The sequence below is a fragment of the Telopea speciosissima genome, chromosome 1, assembly GCF_018873765.1.
Source record: "Telopea speciosissima isolate NSW1024214 ecotype Mountain lineage chromosome 1, Tspe_v1, whole genome shotgun sequence".
Taxonomy (NCBI): domain Eukaryota; kingdom Viridiplantae; phylum Streptophyta; class Magnoliopsida; order Proteales; family Proteaceae; genus Telopea; species Telopea speciosissima.
In genome coordinates, this window is record NC_057916.1 from 9,046,224 (window position 1) to 9,065,426 (window position 19,203).

The 19,203-nt window shown below is 38.7% G+C and overlaps 2 protein-coding genes across 2 annotated transcripts; both read right to left on the minus strand.

Moving 5' to 3' along the window:
- Positions 1-7,140: 7,140 nt before the first annotated feature.
- Positions 7,141-8,438, minus strand: LOC122656314 (exopolygalacturonase clone GBGA483-like). Its single transcript, XM_043850827.1, has 4 exons — positions 8,412-8,438; positions 7,945-8,234; positions 7,574-7,799; positions 7,141-7,365 (listed from the first exon to the last, which is right to left on the minus strand). Exons 1-4 carry the CDS (start codon positions 8,436-8,438, stop codon positions 7,141-7,143), a joined length of 768 nt encoding a protein of 255 aa, XP_043706762.1.
- Positions 8,439-16,818: 8,380 nt separating this feature from the next.
- LOC122648898 (NAC domain-containing protein 104-like) lies at positions 16,819-17,721 on the minus strand. Its single transcript, XM_043842199.1, has 3 exons — positions 17,517-17,721; positions 17,108-17,388; positions 16,819-16,980 (listed from the first exon to the last, which is right to left on the minus strand). The coding sequence occupies exons 1-3, from the start codon at positions 17,677-17,679 to the stop codon at positions 16,822-16,824; spliced, it is 603 nt and encodes a 200-aa protein (XP_043698134.1). The 5' UTR covers positions 17,680-17,721; the 3' UTR covers positions 16,819-16,821.
- Positions 17,722-19,203: the final 1,482 nt, after the last annotated feature.

The window sequence follows — 19,203 nt, forward strand, 5'->3', positions numbered from 1 at the left end:
GGTCCGTTCGTGGCTCCTCCGCGAAAATAGGGAGAGCAGACTAACGGCGGATGTGGAATGCGAATCCGTTCGCTCGTCCGGTCTCGAAGTCTCAAAGGCGAGAGAGTTGAAGTCAAACGAATCTATGGATAGACGCATGAGTGTGGATCCGTTCGTTGATCCGCACGCTTTTAAAATGATAATTTCAAGTTTTGTGCAGAGCGGATTCACGACAAGTGGATCCGTTCGTTCGCTTGTTCGTAGAATTTTAACAAAACAGAGCCACGAGTTTTAAAACTCATTTTTGGCTCCAAAGAAAAGGACATAACCGCAGGGAGAAAATCTCTACGGGACTTCCGTTCAAGCTCCCCTTAGGTGGTTTTCTTGTAATCCTCACCTCAAGGTTCAACTCTCAGTTGTTCAAGATATGGCTTTCTTCCCATTCCTACTTTCTCTTTCTTGGATTTGGGATGAATCATCTCAAGTTGTGATCATGTCTTGATTTTGCTTGTAATCCCATGGCCATGTACACCAAATTCATACCAAACCGATTGGCGAAACTAGGGTTTTTAGGTGTAAATTAAGTCCTATTTGATCGATGACACTAAGTTGTTGGATCTTTGTTTGATTATTGCATCTTTTATAAATTTTCAAGTCTTTGCAAGCATTTTAGAGATCACATATGTTTGTCAAGTCTAGTTGAATTTTACTAGGATTATGTTCAGTTTTGATTGTGGTAAAGTTATCAATTCACAATATTTTGGGAAAACTCTCCAAGTTCAAATCTAATTCTTTTACATGCCATAAAATCTCATAGAAAATTATCACATTGTCTTATCTTCAAACATATTTCCTTGTATACATGATTGTTGATAAAATCCTTAGAATCTTTCCTCTTCTTTTTTGCCATATTTGATTCGGTCTTACTAGATAGGGCTTAGCTTACATTCTCTCGAGTTGTCACAAATCATATTTACTTGTTTCCTAAGATTCAAACTTCCAACCACAAAATCTGAAAATTTTCTTTGAAGTTCAAGGTATGCTCCATGATTGAATAAACCTATTTCTTGCTTGAACCCACTATTTTTTATAAAATATTACTTTCTAGGCATATTATGACCATGAATCTTCATTATTTATCATGTCATTCACATAATGGCTATGCCTTTCCTTTTTCCCAACTTCTTAGATCACAATTTGATAAAAATCAGAATTTTCTAGCCTAAGAATATTGTCGTAATTTAATTTGCTTTGGGAAAAGAATCAAATGCTAGATTTTAAACCTCATAACCTTACATTGATCATCTACTTAGGCCTTAGCATTCAAGGTATTAATTTGCTATCTACTTGGCTTTTGGCTGCGAGTTAAAACAATCAATGGCTCCAAGAACACGGCGTGCATGCGTGGAACAAGTTGCACCAACTGTCCTAGATCCACTTTGGTTTCAAAAGATAGAGGACCAAGAGCTTTATCAAGACTACTTTCCGTAAATATAATGGAAGGGGCGAAATGTAGTGTTGGATGATCTCAAAGCATACAATGTGGAATAGAGATTCGAGGCATTGGGGTGGACTGACATTCTCAACCTCCTCGAACCATATTACCCAAAACTCATCCGACATTTCTATGCAAGTTCGAACACCGGAACCCGGTACACAAAACTATCGGGTTGTTTCGTATGTAAAGGGGGTTCCTATAGCCTTCACTGCAGCACAATTGGCCGGCATTATCAATGTCTCCATTGGGGAAGAGAAGACCTACTGTTCACCTAGAAGGAATCCCTATACCTTCATCAGGTGGGAGGTATTGACATTCTGACGACCATCGGCGATTGAACTGCGAGTGGTGGATGCTTCGATGAGGTCACGAAGCAACTCTTCGATCGACTCTGAGCCTAGAGGGTATCGAGAGAGGGGTAGATGACATCAACACCTTTCTTGGTCGCAATGGTGGCGGTGGTGCAAATGACTATCCCAACTTTCTCTCAACAATTTGAAGTTATCCCGGATCAGTTCTTCTAGTTCTTGTCTTAGGATGAACAACTGGGAACTTTTAGAAATGGTAGACTTGTATATTTAATCTGAGATGAACGTAATCAAATGTTTTGAGTTGGAACAGATGAGATCTTGTATTCGAGTTGGGAAAGGCACGATTATGCCGAAGGCAGAGTCCTGGAACAATTATGGTGTTTAGATTGGTATCTTTTGATTGAGTAGGATGGAGTCATATGTTTTTGTTGGAATGGATGAAATCATGAATATTGAAATAAGAAGGATATGGTTGCCTTCTGGGAAGATTTGGAACAACTTGACATTTCTAATTAATCTTATATATATCTTTATGTACTTGCTTAATTCTCTCTTGTTTAAATCATTGTTGATAATTATGCTTGGTTATAATTGGTTCATTATTGTTTATGAATTTTAACATATAGTTACTCATTTATGACCTACCTAAGGCTCAACCAAGCAATTTCAAAGTTGTAGCTTAACAGCCTATGGTTCAAGTCCTAAGTGCCATGTTGTCTATTATCTTCTAAGTTTTTTGTTTCACCACAACCAGTCTTCTCCTATGTCCGCACATAATCATTTATGTTCTTGAAGATTTTAGTTTAGAACCTAATTGTGGAGAGTAAATCAAGAGTCCGCGAGGAGATCGTCGGTGCGAGCATCATTTGCTCGATACCATGTTGTCACACCCCTATCCCGACAAGGGATAAAATACAATATCGGGTGTGATTGGGGTGACACGCGTCATCCCACCTCACCGCCAGGATCTCGACGCAATGGCCAACTCACATCATAAACCAATATTATAATACAATAATATCGAGTGCGAAAGATAAAGGAATATTACATTTCCAACGATCATAAAATAAGCGGAAGCGTTTACAGTAGTTACCTCATGTTCACACGGCTAAGTGATACATAAATAGTTTGGATGGATATCCCGAATGACCATAGCATAACTACCCCAAAACAAGTATAATAATAAATATTTATACAAGGCACGTGGCCCCAAAAAAAATAAAAGAAGGGATCAAGTCCCAAGTATCAATACAGCCCGTAGGCACAATCATCATGGGCAACCATCGCCATGATCCTCGATCACGGTCTCTGGCTCCACAAGAATCATCTCGCATCAAAATCTAAAAAGAATGTGTACACGGGGTTAGCTCCACCGAGCTAGTGAGAGAGAAAAGGGGATGCACAATCACACAATCACAAATAGTCCATGGTGCATGCTATTATTAATTCATTTACCACCTAACACACAATGCTAAGTCAATGGGTATATGCTATCGCAATAACTCGGGAAGACATTGTGGATCCTTCCATTCTCACCACAATGCAACCTCAATTATTACTATGGAGCCGCGCCGGTCATAGTCATCACCACCTGCAGGCAACCCTATAACCATTACTACCCCTGGCCGGGCTCTCTAACTCTCCATAGGCGCAGGTGCTCGCTACCCAACACCTAAACCCCCGTTGGTAAGGGTCGTAGCATAGGGAGCTCGAGCCATTTACCACCTAACACACAATGCTAAGTCAATGGGTATATGCTACGCATAACTCCGGGAAGACATTGTGGATCCTTCCATTCTCACCACAATGCAACCTCAATTATTACTATGGAGCCCGCGCCGTCGTAGTCATCACCACCCGCAGGCGGACCCGATAACCATTACTACCCCCGGCCTGGCCTCTCTAACTCTCCACGAGCAAGCAGGTGCTCGGCTACCCAACACCTAAACCCCTGTTGGTAAGGGTCGTAGCATAGGAATCGAGCCTAACCACGGATATACTACATGAATCCTATCGTGTTGAGAGGTACATCCGGGTGTGTCAACGTCCCATTCCATCTAACACCGGTACCAAGACAACACGGCGCATCAGCAAGAATGAGATGCAATATACAATTCCACGTATCACGGGGTTCCGGTGCGATCTTTCCGACCGTAACCCAACACAAATCCATATCATCCAAATCATCATCATCGAATAAGAATAAATGCAAATATGCAATCATGCTTGAATGATAATGTCACAATATAATTCATAAATGCATGAATAAGCAATAGTAAACAAGCTCAAAGCAGTCACCCAAACCCACTCACCAATTACTTCAAATGGAGTTTGTATAAGCGCAACGATTCCGCTCAAAATCACCCCATTGCACATATGTTGGCGCCTATGGAAGTGAATAAGAGTGTGAGAGAGTGTAGGGGAGGCCTCATAGAGAAACCCCACCGTTTACATAAGTTATAAGCCTTAAAAACTGCATCGGAGGCAACGTCGGACTCGGCAGGCTCGCCTCCGACCTTGCCTCCGACCTTCCCTGCAGGCTCGGGACACATCGGAGGCAAACATCGGACTCACGCAGATCTTGCCTCCGATGCAACCCAAGTGTGATTTCAAGGTCTTTAAAGCCGGGGTTGTCCCATTTGGTTCTCTAAGCCTCAAGGGACAAGGGAGGGGTGTCTTGGAGTCTATTTGGGTCTTAGAAACACCCAACATTCAAAGATTTAAGGGGGTTTAAAGGATCAAAAGCTCAAAATCCAGATTTGGGGTTTTCTTTGGTGGTTGAAGCTTTAGAATCAAATAGATTCAGCAAGAGGTCAAATAGAGGTCTTTACAGGGTTGTAATGAAATGGGATAGCATCCTACAAGGGGAAACTACACATGCTCGAGCTAACCCTTTGGGTTTCCAAAAAGAAATCCCCATCTTGGGGCTGCAACCAACGAACCACCCAAGCTCAAACGAGCAAGGGGAAGAGAGAAAAATGGGGGAAAAGGGCACTTGGCTTACCCGGTTTGAGGTACACACGAGGTGCCCTCTTTAAAGCTCCAAACCCAGCAGCCGTTTCCTTCTTCTTCTTCCCTTCCTTCTCCTCCTTCTCCTCCTCTCTTCAAAGCTCTCCTCTCCTTTCACGATTAGGTTAGGAAAGAGAAAGAAAAAGAAAGACTAAGGAATAGTCTTACCCTCTCTCTCATATAGACTTCACATTTATTGGCCTATTTGGATAAGGCCTCATAAGTGTAACCTAGGGTCTATTTGGGTAGGGTCAAACATGGCAGGGCACCAATAGCACCTTAGCCACGGGTCTCACCCACAAGGGTCCTTGTTAGCAAGCATTGGATGCGGGGTCGGAGGCAGCCAGAACCTTGCCTCCGATCGAGTAGGAAGGTGGTTCCCACCATAAGAGGTCGGGGCCTTTGGACCACACTTCGAGGGCTTTGAGAGGCGAAGCACACAACAAAATTTGGTCAACTACTTACCCCGACACGTCAAGGTGCAACCTCGTGGTCCCGACTAGTTTCCACAGCAACCTCGTACTATGGTCAATATAGTCTGGGTTTGACCACCGGTGAGAACAACTCACCGCATACGTGGCGATGATAACTACACGTCACGGGGAAGAATTAATAATTAATTATACTCCTGGGGTGCGGGTATAACACCACCACTACTATGATTGAGAAATATTATGTTGGTAATGCATTAGATACTCTTTTTCCTGATCCTACACTTTATCATAGTCTCGTTTGAGCTCCAGAATATCTCACATCACTCGCCTTAAATTGTCCTTTTCAGTCAATTATGTTTGTCGCTTTATGCATGCCCCAAATATTGGCCATTTCAGATTTTAAAGTGTATTTTTCCATTATGTGAGTGATAACATTGTTCATGGTTAATTTATAGCTCCGCTCCAATTCATCCTCATCTCTCTTTATGCCATTGTGGAAGCTCTATAGGCTGGTAGTTAAATTGATCGCCAGTCGACTACTGGGTATTACACTTTTTCATGGTGGTAATTTAGTCATCCGTATTTTAAAATAGCATTGTGCCGCTGGCCGTTCCTCTGCAGAGTCAAAGTATCGGACTCTTCTATCTTGTATTGGGAATGAATGTGATTTTCTTTATTCTTCGTGATCTAGAAGTTCCTCAAACTCCGGATTCCTCTAACTATTTTCTTTGACAATATGCCCGCTCTTCATATGACCATTAATTTCGTCTTTCAAACACGCAAAAAAACACATTGAGATTGATTTCTACTATGTGTGTGAGAAAGTTTTGGCTCATCTTATTATGGATTTAGCTATTTCTCGACTCAACTTTCTGATATTCTTATTATACTTTTGGCTTGGTCTCTTATTTATTGTTTTCGGGTAAAAAAATGGCGCATTTTCCTCGCCAAGTTTAAGGGGTAGCATTAGAAGTATCACACACCTTGGGAATTCAAAAGAGGACATCACGGGCAACTCAGAAGGGATCACAAATATTACAACTACGTCAGAGGAATCGTAACCATGACATCTTGTACTCTTGTCTATGACCTCCTTTTATGTAAATAAAATATAATAAAATATAACAATAAAAAAAGATCTTTTTCTATGTATAGCGTGTATTTACTTTATATTTGGTAGATTTTCTTTATTCTTTAATACTACATGAGGTAGCTATAGTATATCTTTGAAAAGTTTTTTATTTTTTTTATTTTTTATTATAAACAAATTATTTTGCACAAGTCCCACAGCCGGATCTTTATCGTCTCTATTTATCTGTCCCTCCATTTCCTCCATTTCATCTCATAGGGGGCAAAAATGACCACCCTACCCCCTGTCCGAACACACTGCCTAGGTGGGATCCACTTCCCCCCTATTAGATGAAATGGAGGAAATGGAGGGACAGATAAATAGAGACGAAAATTTTTCCCCCACAGAGATTGAGGGATCAATTTATATTTTATATTTTTTATTTACCTGTATATTTTGTAAATACTCTCTTATCTTGACAAAAATAAAATTTTTTTGGTAGACGACAAAAATATAATTAGGGACACGGAATCCATCAAAGATTGAGTATTTAGAGAGGAAATAAATAATTAATTTGTATTGACTTTGAAATCAAGCACAGGAACTGCAATACAGCACAGGGAATTAGCAATACAATAATAGCTCATCTACCTAAATTAGATGTGTTTGGTTCAATCGATCAGGAAAAAATAGTCTCCTCTCATGTACAGGGTCTTGCTTGGCAGGAGCGGTCGTACCATATTATACGACACAACGTAACCCACATTGAGGAATTACCCAGGCCATGAAAACGATAAACAAGGAACCAAACACATTGTACGTACAAGGGGATGGACTCGATCATAAGCATGAACTTGGGTTCTGAATGCCAGAAGTAACCCCTTTCACATTTTTACAGAGTGCAGTGGCGACGCCATCGGCCAAGTTATGCTTCAAGTCGATATCAACGAGCTCTACGTTCTCACATGGCACACCTTCACTGCATGAGAGGGTAATTGCAGTCTTGGTGAAGCTTGTACCCTTGATGTTCTTGAAATGAATGTCAGTGAGCTTCACACGCGAGGGCTGTTGAATATATAAAATATATGGGTGAGACTATTATATATTAATGATATATATGTATATTATATATTGGCTAGTAAGTCTCTAACCCAGCTAGCTAGCAAGAGACTATATATCTATATTTAATATCAAAAAACAAATAAATTAATGCATTAATTACCTACTTGCATTAATAATTAATTAGTTTTTGTGTTAATTAGGAATTAATTACCTCAGATGTGCAGCTTTTCTGGTCACAATATTGTTGGTTGATGATGATGGGGTTTGACACATTTGTGACGACAATATCCTCAAATCTAACATCGAAACCGTGTTTTCTCGGACATCCTGGCCATGTTTTGATCCGAACACCATTATCGGTGTTAGTAAAGGTACGATTCTTCACAATGAGACCGCTCACCTCTTGTTCATTTGGATATTTCCCAAGGCTTCCCAAACTACATTAACAATTAATTAATTAATGACAAAAAAAACAAAAAAAAAAAACAAAAACCAATTATATATTAAGGTAATTATCCCTTAATTAATTTGTTATTTATGATGCAAGATCGAGAAGAAATGATTAATTAATTAATTAATTACCTGATTCCATGACCTGGTCCACATTGGACATTGGTGATGGAAATGTTGGTGACACCCGATCCAATGGAGATGCAATCATCACCCGTTCCAATTTCAGCGTTAGTGATAGTGATACCGGTTGAGTTGCCAATGTGGAAACCATCTGTGTTTGGGCTTTCTGCAGGGGCAACCAGCTTGACATCTTGGATGATGAAGTCTTTAGTGTTCCCAACAATCCCATGGGAACCTTTACTATTCGTCGAACTTATACCACTCAAGGATCCACCTGTAATCGACAACAATTCCAAGCTCTGCAATAACCAAATTAAATGAAAATTAAGTTAATTGACTGTTTAACCTCAACTAATTAACGTGAATCTACATGTTGTCCGGCCGGGCCGGGTATTAAACAACACTTACGTTTGGGTGGGTTTTGCAATTTGAACTGCTTGTGTGACGACAACCGGTCCAAGCGGTTTCTCCTTTACCATCCAGCGATCCTGTTCCGAACCCATTGATATGCAACTGGCTCAGGCGTTGGAATGAGATCCAAGTTTTAATGCCGTCCGTGCCTGGGGAAGCTATAATTTTACCCCTTATCTCAACACGTGGAGAAATGTTGTTGGAGCATGGACCAGAGAAAGTTATTGCAGGAAGAATGAAGTCCCCTTTAGGTACCAAAACGGTGGATGGCCCTGTGGACTTACATGCAGCATCCCATGCAGCAGAAAATGCCTGCAAATTAAGAAATTAATTAATCAAAGTGTTCATCATTTTTATTCATTCATAATAATGAAGCTGGAAGGCTTAACGGTTGGATTATGTATTCTGTACGTAGAAAATATTGTACCTTATTATTATCCGTCTTTCCATCACCAACTGCTCCATACTTTGTGACATCGAACACTGTACCTTGTGAAGCCGTTCCAGGTGTTGCCGGAGCTGCTTCTGGGGCCGTAGGTTCATTTTCAGGCGTAGGATCTGCTCCTGGAGCCGGCGTAGGATCTGCTCCTGGAGCTGCCGTAGGTTCACTTCCTGGTTTCTCTGGAGTTGCTTCTGGAGCCGCCGTAGGTTCACTTTCGGATTTCGCTGGAGCTGCTTCTGGAGCTGCAGTAGGTTCATCCACAGAAACTCTTTTGGCGTCAGCCCCCCATAGAAGGAGGCCCAATAAACAAGTTATTAACACAAGATCCCTGTTTGAGCCCATTATTCCCCTTAGTTATTTGATCGGAATTGAAAGAAAGAAAAAATTACAAAATTAAAAGAAAACTAATTTATAAGAAAGATAAATGAGCTGGCTGGGATCAAAGCCCTGAACTTATTTGAGCGAGGCTCGATCCCAATTCCCAATCCAGAGGATTCCTGGTAGACTTGATTCAAGGAGTAATGCTTGAGGGGGTTTGATATTTATACCTTAGTTTAGACACCTGATTTTCCACCTTTGGGCAAAACTAACTATTTTACCGACCTATTTGGGTGGAGAGAGAAAAAGAGTTTTACTTCTATTTTTTATTTTATTTTGTGCGGTAGGAGTTTAACATTCAATTAATTTGTATCCTTAGAAAAAAAAGAAAAAAAAAAAACCCTAGTGTTGTCAGAATTTTGTTAGTTTTATCATCCAATTTGGGACCCTTCCCTTTCAATTGGCGATGTAACAGGAGCAGGGCTGTGTCTATAAACCATAGTTAGAACGGGTTCCAAGCCATCCATTTAGACAGTTTTCCTTAATAAGAAGTTGGACCGAATCCTTTTCAATAAGGGATATCCATAAGTGCTGAGAGTATGGGTGTCAAATGGTTCTATTCCGGTTGTTTGGTTCGGTTGTATTCATTCTGGTGTTACTTGTTTTTATTCAGTTTTCATTATCCGTTTCAGAATTAGTTTACATGCATTTTATAGTGTCGATTTCGTGAAATGTTTAAGAAGACAACCTCAGCTTTCCAAACTCTATATATTCCTGTGTTTCTCCCTCTCTCCCGGTCTCCCCTAATTATCATGTTTCTCATGCCTATATGATTAAAAAAAATATTAACTTCTCATCTTCACCCGCCTTCCTTTAATATTCTTGTTCATTTTTTTTCTTTCTCCACTCTCACATAATAAGCCAACTATTTTTTTCATTAGCTGCGTACATTATGACCCTCCCAGACCCCGTAGTGGTGGAACCCTCGTGGACTGGGTACACCTTTTAATTACGACGGAATAGACGCAAATTTCAATGAAGCCAAATAAAATAAAATGTAATCGTTAGAATAAAAAGAGAAATTTTCTTTTCAGACTTCTAGAGGGATAAGAAAGGAATAAAGCAATAAAGCTCTCATAGAAGAAGATCAAAGTTATTCAGTGCCAATTTGTCTCAAAGGGAGAATGGTTCATTTAATGATGATCCAGCCCGAATTAAGGAGAGTATTTCTTTTTACCATAATTTATTTGAGTCTAGGTTGGACAATTTTTTTTTTTTTTTTTTTTTTTAATGAACAATTTAGGGTTTTTTTTTAATGCAGAACTTTATCTACCGACCAGCAAGATGCCTTGAAGGTAGCTGTCACCACAGATGAATTGAGGATCTGACTCTTCTGTTTCCGCCTGCTTGGTACTGTCGTGCAATTCCACACACAAACGCGACGGAAAGTACCGTATTAACCTTGTTCGGACAAGGCGCTCAGGCAGGGGTAAGGCGGTACATTCCGCCTTGCTTGTGTGTGAGGCGCACACAGCAATAGGGGCAGGCGGAAGTAGAAGAATCGAATTGTCAAATAAAATAGAAAAGATGGTCATGTTTCACCTCTCTTAACGATCACAAGACACTCTCATAAAATAAAATAAAAAAGATGGTCATGTTTCTTCATTCGTTGGGTATCATCCAATTGTATTGTGTACTTTGACATATAAGATTATAACCAAGATTTTGTCTAATCGGCTTCAAAAAATGTTGTTGGAAGATGTGGTTAGTGATAAGCAATTGATTTTTTTAATTCAAGAGGGTTAAAATGTTGTTGGGAGATGTGATTAGTGATAAGCAATTGACTTTTCTAATTCAAGAGGGTTAAAAAAAGATAGTGACATAAACTATTTCACTTTTCATAGTGATATGAAGAAGGATATTTATATATATATATGACAATAGATCGATCACTATCTGTTTAATATGGATGAAATTTTTTATTTCACGAGAGGTAATTTCGCAGACAACGAGAAGTGCTGTGTGTCAAGTTAGTCTGCTTTTTTAAGTTGTAAAAGAGTCAGAGATGTGGGGTCACCACGTGTTCCAAAGACTGTAGGAAAGATTGACACGTCAGTGGATGCATATGAAGTTTTTTTTTTTTAGTGATCTTATAGTAACGTGTCCATAAAGCGAAAAGTGTTTTCTCTCTCTCTCACTGAGGAGATTCTTTCAAATCCGAAAACCTGCTAACTCTGCCACGTCTACGTAGACGGCGTATTCTCAAGGTTTAAAAAAAAAATCCCAGAATCGGATTCGGATCCGAATCTGGATCGTCCATTGAATCTGATCCATCATCAATCAAGAATTTATAATCTGCTCCCAATTTTTCTTTTTTGGAATTGGGAGCTTAGATATATAATTTTCTCTAGTAGGAGGGGGGGGAGCATGGGGCATGAAATGCACCACAATTCACCAACTACAGTATTAAAATACTCTGCAGTACCGGTGGGGCGGTGGTGCACATCCGGCCCTCGTCAACAATACACGTCATCTTGTGTAACTTGAACAATAAATAGTAGAGTTGAGTCGCATCAAACGATGCTTTCCTTAAGATTTTTAGATGCCCAAATTCTGCAATCCGGGTTGACCATGCATCTATACCCCCAAGATAAAACAACTCTCTAATCACATAGGTTGCAGTTCTAAAAGTGATTACAAAGGGCGTCCAAAGACTACATTCCCAAACTACCCTAATCACATGAGTTCTCACAACACTAACACAGTAAACAGAGACTTAAGCTTTGGTTACCTTCTTTCTGTTTTATTCTTATCTAACCCCAATGGCTGTTATTGGTTTCATTGAATGTCAATTATTTTTACATGATATTTCTGACTACTAATTGTCAGCCTGTTTGTAGAGGATAAGCAAATTCTTAATAAGAAGATTCACCAAATTCTATGGAATATGAGTTGGAACCTAGGAAAAATGCTCACTTTGGATAATTCTCCTGGTGCATGGTCTGAAACCCAACCCTAAATTGAGATTAGGGAAGAATTTGCAAAGGCTCTAAAAGGATTGAATAGGCTAATTAGAAAAGAAGAAACACTGACTACAGGAACTGGGTAGGCCACAGAAACAGCATATATGATTAGAAGATTAAAGCAGAAGTGAAGGAAATTGAAAGCTCATTAAGAGAAGATGGGATATTTTGTTACTTAAAACTACAGAGCTGTTGGGACTGAAACTTGGGTTGAGTAACCCTTCTGATCAAACCTATCAGTGGTTAATGAGAAGGGTGTGATCGGAGCTGATATGGGAACTAACAGAAACAGAGCAGGGGTATGGAAAGTGGTAACAGCAGGTGTACGTTAAAGTAGTGTTCAAAGATCAGAATCAATAGAGAATGATATCAGAATACTATATATGAAATATGAAGTAAAACTGATCACTGAAGAAAGATAGATGATCAAAACAAACTAGCTGAACGATGGCCTGAAAACAGAGCTATCACAGGTATGTGTTAGGGTGAAATAGTTAGAAATGAGCTAGGATTGATTCAAGACAAAAGAAGTAAGAAGGTAGAGGCTGAGAAGAGAGAAGAGAAATGAACACAATCCTGTGGGAGAGAGAGAGAATTGATTTCTCTCCCTTATATTCTTCATTAATCAACTGCTAGAATTACAAATAACTCTCTAAGGAGGTAAAAGGAAAAAGAAAAAACAAGAAAACAAAATACAACTTAAGCCACAATACAATGACCAGTTACAAAAATACCCCTAAAACATAAACTCTAACAGAAATAACTGACCTGATATGGTGGTATAATGAATTAGAATAGGAAAAATAAGGAGTTCATAAGTAGCAATGGAATCCACTTGCTAACACTTGGGGAGTCCACCTCAACACACCATGGGTCCACATGGTTTTGCATAGAACAGCAATTAGCTTTCATGTCATACATAAATTTTTTTGTTTTACAGCCTTATATTGACCTCTATATAAGGTGGGGTTCCAGATTTAGGCTGAATTATGAAACATTTAATTGTTTCATAATGGCAGAGAAGGTTCAGAGAGGACTTTGTCAAGGTAATCTGATCTCTCTTTAATTGTTCATTCTGGCAGAGAAGGTTCTTTGTAAGGGTTTTGATGAATGCAAATAAAATTAAATCATCTCTTCAAGGCCCCAAAGTATCAAGACTATTCTAGTCAGAGAATTAATTTGGAGAAAAGCATGTTGTTTCTTAGGAATACTTGTCCTTACAGGAGGCAGTGTAATTCAGAAGTGTGTGGCGTCCTTATTTGTAAAATTTTCCACCCATTATCAAGGGATGAAAATATTTAAAGGAAGGGTTAAGAAGGAGGCTATGCTTCTAGAGATAGAAAAAAGATATTGTCGAATGCAAGGATGGAAGGGGACGTTACTTTCTAAGGTAGGGTGAGTGGAGCTTGTACGATCGATGATATCTTGGATTACTATTCATAATTTCTCAGTTTATTGGTGGCCATTGCTCATTAGGTTTAGTTAAAATCATAGAGAGATGGATAAGGAATTTTATTTGTACAGGTATATGGATTCTCTGCAAAAAAATTCACGGTGAAGTGAGATGATGTTTGCAAGCCAAAATCTGAAAGGAGTATTGGGATTCAGAAGCTTTGTGATGTGAATAATGATTAACTCGATCAGCAAATTAGTTTGGCAAATCAAGCATGATTACTCGGTGATGAGTCGATTCTTTATGTCCAGATTTGTGAGTAGAAACGGGTCTATAAAGAAGGGTTACAATTCCTCATTGGTTAATTTGGCTAGGGGTGAAGAGAATGTGAGATTTTGTGTCCCAAACAGAAAGATGGATTGTGGGTAATGGTAAGAGTATAAATATTTGGATGGACAGGTAGTTGGGCCATCAGCCCCTTTCACATTTTTACAGATTGAATGCCATAACTATCCCCATTCACACTTTTACAGATTGCAGTGGCGACACCATCAGCCAAGGTATGCTTCAAGTTGATATCGACGAGCTCTACGTTCTCGCATGGCACACCTTCACTACATGAGAGGGTAATTGCAGTCTTGGTGAAGCTTGTACCCTCGATGTTCTTGAAATAAATGTTAGTGAGCTTCCCACGCGAAGGCTGTTCAATATGTGGGTGTTATTAAAGGTACAGTTCTGCACCACCAAACCGCTCACCTCTTGTTCATTTGGATATTTTCCCAAGGCTTCCCAAACTACAACAATTAATGACAAAAAAAAAAAAAAAAAAAATCGATTAAATCGATTATTACCTTAGTTTGCACATTTGATTTTTCACCTTAGGTCAAAACTAACTTTTTTTTTTTTTTTTTTTTTTTCAAATCATCCGTTTAGACAGTTATCCTTAATTAGAAGTTGGACTTTGGAATAGTGTGAGTACATAATTAGAAACTATATAAGGGTAATTTAATTGATAGGAAGACATTAAAGTGTACTCTAAATTAGGGCACTTCAAGGTTGAACTAAGCTTTGCTTCGTAGTCCAAGTGGATGCCAAAGTTTGAGCTCTGAGCATTTTCTGACCCCTACTTGACAAGGCCGGGCTGGGTTTAGAAATTTTGAAAATTTTAAATAGGGCTGGGCTGTACATAGGACTACCCAGCTCGAAGCGGTTTTAATTTACAAAATCTTTGATGGGCCGGCCCAAGTTATACTCCTAATTGAAAACAAATATTGGGGAGGGAGAATAAAGTTAGCTGGATTTTTTCTGACAAGGTTCCGAGGTTAGGGTCCAACCTTGAAGTGCCCTTCTTTTTGGGAACGAATGCATATTCACGAGGAAGAAATCAAAAGCAAACAATCACACATAACACGAAAAATTTAATATAGTTTGTCACGAATACCTAGAGCCAACTGAGAGAATCAGAGATTTTTCATTAATCCTAACCACACCGTTCTCCACCTCATAAAATGATTTTTTTTTATATTTTTATATAGGTAATATAAAAATGAGTCCTTGAATCAAAGGAGACCAATAGAGCTACAATGAGAAAAAAAAATAAAAAAAAAATACCAATCCAATCAAAAACCTTAGACAACTTCAAAAAAACCCATGGTCCAGAAGACCAAATTGGGTGAATTCCCCAATTCTCTACAAGGGGTATTGATTCTTAGGGGATTTGGGCCCCTAGGAAATAAAAGTGATTTCCATTCGTTTGTTTTTAGGGTCCACAAAGACAATGTATAAGGAACCCAAAACCTTAATCCCCACACAATTACAATTATATCTATAATACATATAATAGACTCAAAACTCGATCCAATTGCAAATACAAACCCAATACTAATTATGTGAACCCACAAAATACAAGACATAAAAACTCAACATTTCTCTTATAGGAATGTCAGCTCAAAAATGAAATTGCACACCACCTCCCCAAACCTCACTTGGACAGTGTGGGGAAACCCTCTCCCTTCTCTTATTTATCAACTCTCAACTTTGAACATTTGCACTACTTATTACTAGTAATGACCCATTTTGTGGAAAAGTTCTCTTCTTCTTCCCTTCTGATCATCTTACAAGGATTAATATAATTAGGTTCTCTCAAAAGCGACATATGCTGGCCCAACAATCTTTGTTAGTTTCTCCTCCCTCAAACCCAAACATAAAAATCATCATCCTTAATTATGTGGGAACATTATGGGCTTATCTCAATTCTCAATACCTTCCTCTTGTTGATGTCTTTATATTAGGCACTTTAGCTTTATGAACAAGTTCTGATAGGCCCAATCACATGTTTTCTGCAATCATAACTGCTCTCATGCATCTATTTTATTTCTACCCTCAGAGCCCTTTTGTTTTTTTGTTTTTTGTAATGTATGGGTGAGATGATTATGAAGAACAGTAGTTACGAGCTTATTAAGCAATGAATAGTATTATTGAAAGCAATTTCTTAAAACAATAAATGTCCTTGATGGTTGAAATGACAAGACTACCCCACTTATTGTTGTTTGCTTGAGTTCGAGCAACTATTATATTTTTTTATGTGCACTCTCTATTAATTATGATGGTAAAACCCAATCTAATTTTCACCATTAGATCCTAAGTGGATGGTGATGAGAAAGAGTTTCTCTTTTAATTGGGTGTGTTTATGGGGTCATCTACCCACGTGTTCATAATGAGAAAGGATTAGGAAAAAGTCTTTAAAAAAACATGTTAATTAAGCTTCATGATTAGTGTTAATCAAACCCATTACAACAAGAAATTAAGTAATGGCCCCCCTGATTCCAAAGCGGTGAAACTTGTTCTCACACTTATGAATGCTTACAACATATATGACGAAATGCAGACCTAAGCAGACACCCATAGAAGAAGTAAAAATTTTTCCTTTCACTTTGTGACACAAGACAAGCACCAAAAGACCATCAAAGCAGAAAAAGCTAAAAAGCCTAAAAGGAGAAGATTAATGGTTGCAGCAAGGCAAGAAGCTAACAGTGCTACTAGGGCTCCACAATCCACCCATTCCCCCACGTTTATTCTCTCCAATAAGCCAACCACGTGAGAATCTCAACAGAAGTGTAGAAAACAAGTGATACCAAATTAACTTTGTTGCAAAATGTTTATGGTTCTGAGAATCATACAAGAAACATGCCAATAATATTACAATTGGATCTATATATATATATATATATAAGCTTTCTCTCATAAGCCTTTAAAATTAAAATATTGCCCATTTAGATCATATATAGTTATTTTTCAATCTAATTTGGCAAACTAATTTCATCAAGGTCATCTAATGACAAGAAAACTTCATCTAAGCATGAAAGCTCTGTGCCATCTCCGTCATCGTCGTCTCCAAATCCCCCTTGAGAACCACTATTCCTCTCGCAGACTCGACAAAGGACCCATTTGCTTGAATCCTAGCCATAAGTATAACAAAATAGAGAAAAAAAAAAAAATTAGGTTTCAAAATGCATTTTAGACCTAGAATCTATTCCAAGAATGCATGCCAAACACAGCCTTAATTTACATGAGAGAGGAACTCACTAGTTTTGAAGTTCCTTTTCTTTTGGAAGACGTCCTGCTACTAGAACCGGAATCTGAAAGTCGGTATTCCTGCATTATCCAATTGGTTTTGATTCCATCAGCCGGTGTTTCGCCGCCGCCGACGTAGAATACAAGACACTTCTTCAAGCCCAATCTCTTACCAGCATTTGAAATTATTGGTTCATCCATACCTACAGGCTTCCAATACCCATTAGCTGAAACTCGATTCGGAGTTCTTCGGCTGTAGAAATACCACTGGTTACCTCCTTGCAATGCCTTACCTACACTTTCCCCCCAAAGTCCCAAATCCAAACAGAATCAAGAATTAGAGAATAAAGAAGAATGGAAAATTAAAAAAAAATAAAAAATAAAAAAATGGAATTCAGATTGTGAGAGATATGTTTCAAACCATCAAGTTCCCATGGATCGTATGGATAGAGATCGAGATCGGGAATGACATCTGGATGGCAAGGTAAGAGCGATGCCTTACGATTGAGGAAATGAACCACAAGTTCTTCATCAGTTGGATAGAAGTGGAAGCCTGGAGGGAGGTTTACATTATCATCTCCCATCTCAATATCAATATGAAGAAGAAGAAGAAGAAGAAGAGTAGAGTGTTGGTCGATCGATCGAATGGTGTTTGTTATTGGAAGTTTTGGGGAGAGGTAGAGAGATATTTATAGAGAAAGAAAAGCATTAATTGACGTGAGAGAGAGAGAAGGCGGTTTTGAGTAGAAAAGGGCCGCCGCTTGGTAGTAACGGAAACGTTAGAATTTTAAAATGACGGGATCTGTTGGCGTTGGGGAACCTTCAACTCATCAATACTTGGAAGAAGGCAACTGGAGGTACACAGGACTAACCAGGCACTGATCAGTTTTAAGGATATAGATGGAAAGGAAATATGTACTAAGAATGATGATATGGCCATGGCCCACTTCATCGAACTTATACTTATCCTACAATATAAGGGGTGCCTCATTCATCCACGTTGCACATTGGTAGAACATCCTTAGCGTAGGACCCACTCAATCTGTGGCCCCTATTTTACTCATAACAGAATTTGTATTTTTTTTTTCTTAAATATCCTCAGATGGACCTTTTTGGGACAGTTGTATTAGATTCTTTGTAATACATCTAAAATTTGTCCAAAGATTCATGGCTGCATATGTATAGGTTGTTAAAGCTTCAAGCCTCCAAATTGATCCATAAAAGGCTTCTTTTTCCTTTTTCCATGACTTTTATTTGGGGGGGGGAAGGGCTAGTGTTAATTTTGTATAAACTTTACTCCTTGCATTCAAATTGGCCAAGGAATTGGATATCTGAATTCAAATTAAAAAATATTTTAAATTTTTTATACATAAATATTTGCAAAAATAATATAATATACTATATAGTTGTTTCTACTTGATTGTATTTACAACCTTTGACTTGGTGAGAATATAATATAAAAAAAGGAAAAATAATACTACCTAATCGTGTGGCTCCTACGTCGAGACACAAAAGCATATGTAAGTATCACCCTATCCCCCCCCCCCATAAAATCAAAATTGCATTTAAGTTGATGCCCTTGCATGTGCTCTCATTGGCCCTTGCACTAGTGTTGACGCTAGTTAGACGATCAAACAACGATCTCTTATCCTATTAAAACGTATGTAACAGGTATGAAGCTAAATTAATATCCAACTTCATAATCCGAGAATCATCTAGATATCAAAAGATATCCAAATTGAACTGGGGGATCCAGCCCAACAAAAAAAGGAGAGGGGGGGGGGCTGTAGTCATTTCATAAGGGAGCCTACCTATAAAATGACCCAAACACCCCTATTTTTACTGGGCTGGATCCCCAAACTCCCGCCACTACTAGAGGAGGGTCCAATACTCTCCTATCAGACTACTCTGATAAATAACTGAATAAATAGATACTAATTATTTTAAATCAAATTCAGATTTTAGAGTATTTATTTATCTCTCCATCCATAGGTAGGGAATTGAAAAAACACAAGGGTACGTAATGAGTCCAGCTCCACTGCACCTATGTGCCCTATCCTTTTGCTTCTAAAAATGCCCATTTGTGTGCCCACCGTACGTACGTGGAT

What these genes read in the sequence shown, in the direction of transcription:
- LOC122656314 (XM_043850827.1), bottom strand. Translation starts at nt 8,438, where the DNA reads ATGGGTTCGGAACAGGATCGCTGGATG. An exon ending in CGGAACAGGATCGCTGGATG is followed by an intron (nt 8,235 to 8,411) that starts GTAAAGGAGAAA and finishes TGGTTATTGCAG; the next exon opens with AGCTTGGAATTGTTGTCGAT. An exon ending in GGACCAGGTCATGGAATCAG is followed by an intron (nt 7,800 to 7,944) that starts GTAATTAATTAA and finishes TTGTTAATGTAG; the next exon opens with TTTGGGAAGCCTTGGGAAAT.
- LOC122648898 (XM_043842199.1), bottom strand. Translation starts at nt 17,679, where the DNA reads ATGGGAGATGATAATGTAAACCTCCCTCCAGGCTTCCACTTCTATCCA. An exon ending in CGATCCATGGGAACTTGATG is followed by an intron (nt 17,389 to 17,516) that starts GTTTGAAACATA and finishes GGGAAAGTGTAG; the next exon opens with GTAAGGCATTGCAAGGAGGT. An exon ending in GAAAAGGAACTTCAAAACTA is followed by an intron (nt 16,981 to 17,107) that starts GTGAGTTCCTCT and finishes ACTTATGGCTAG; the next exon opens with GATTCAAGCAAATGGGTCCT.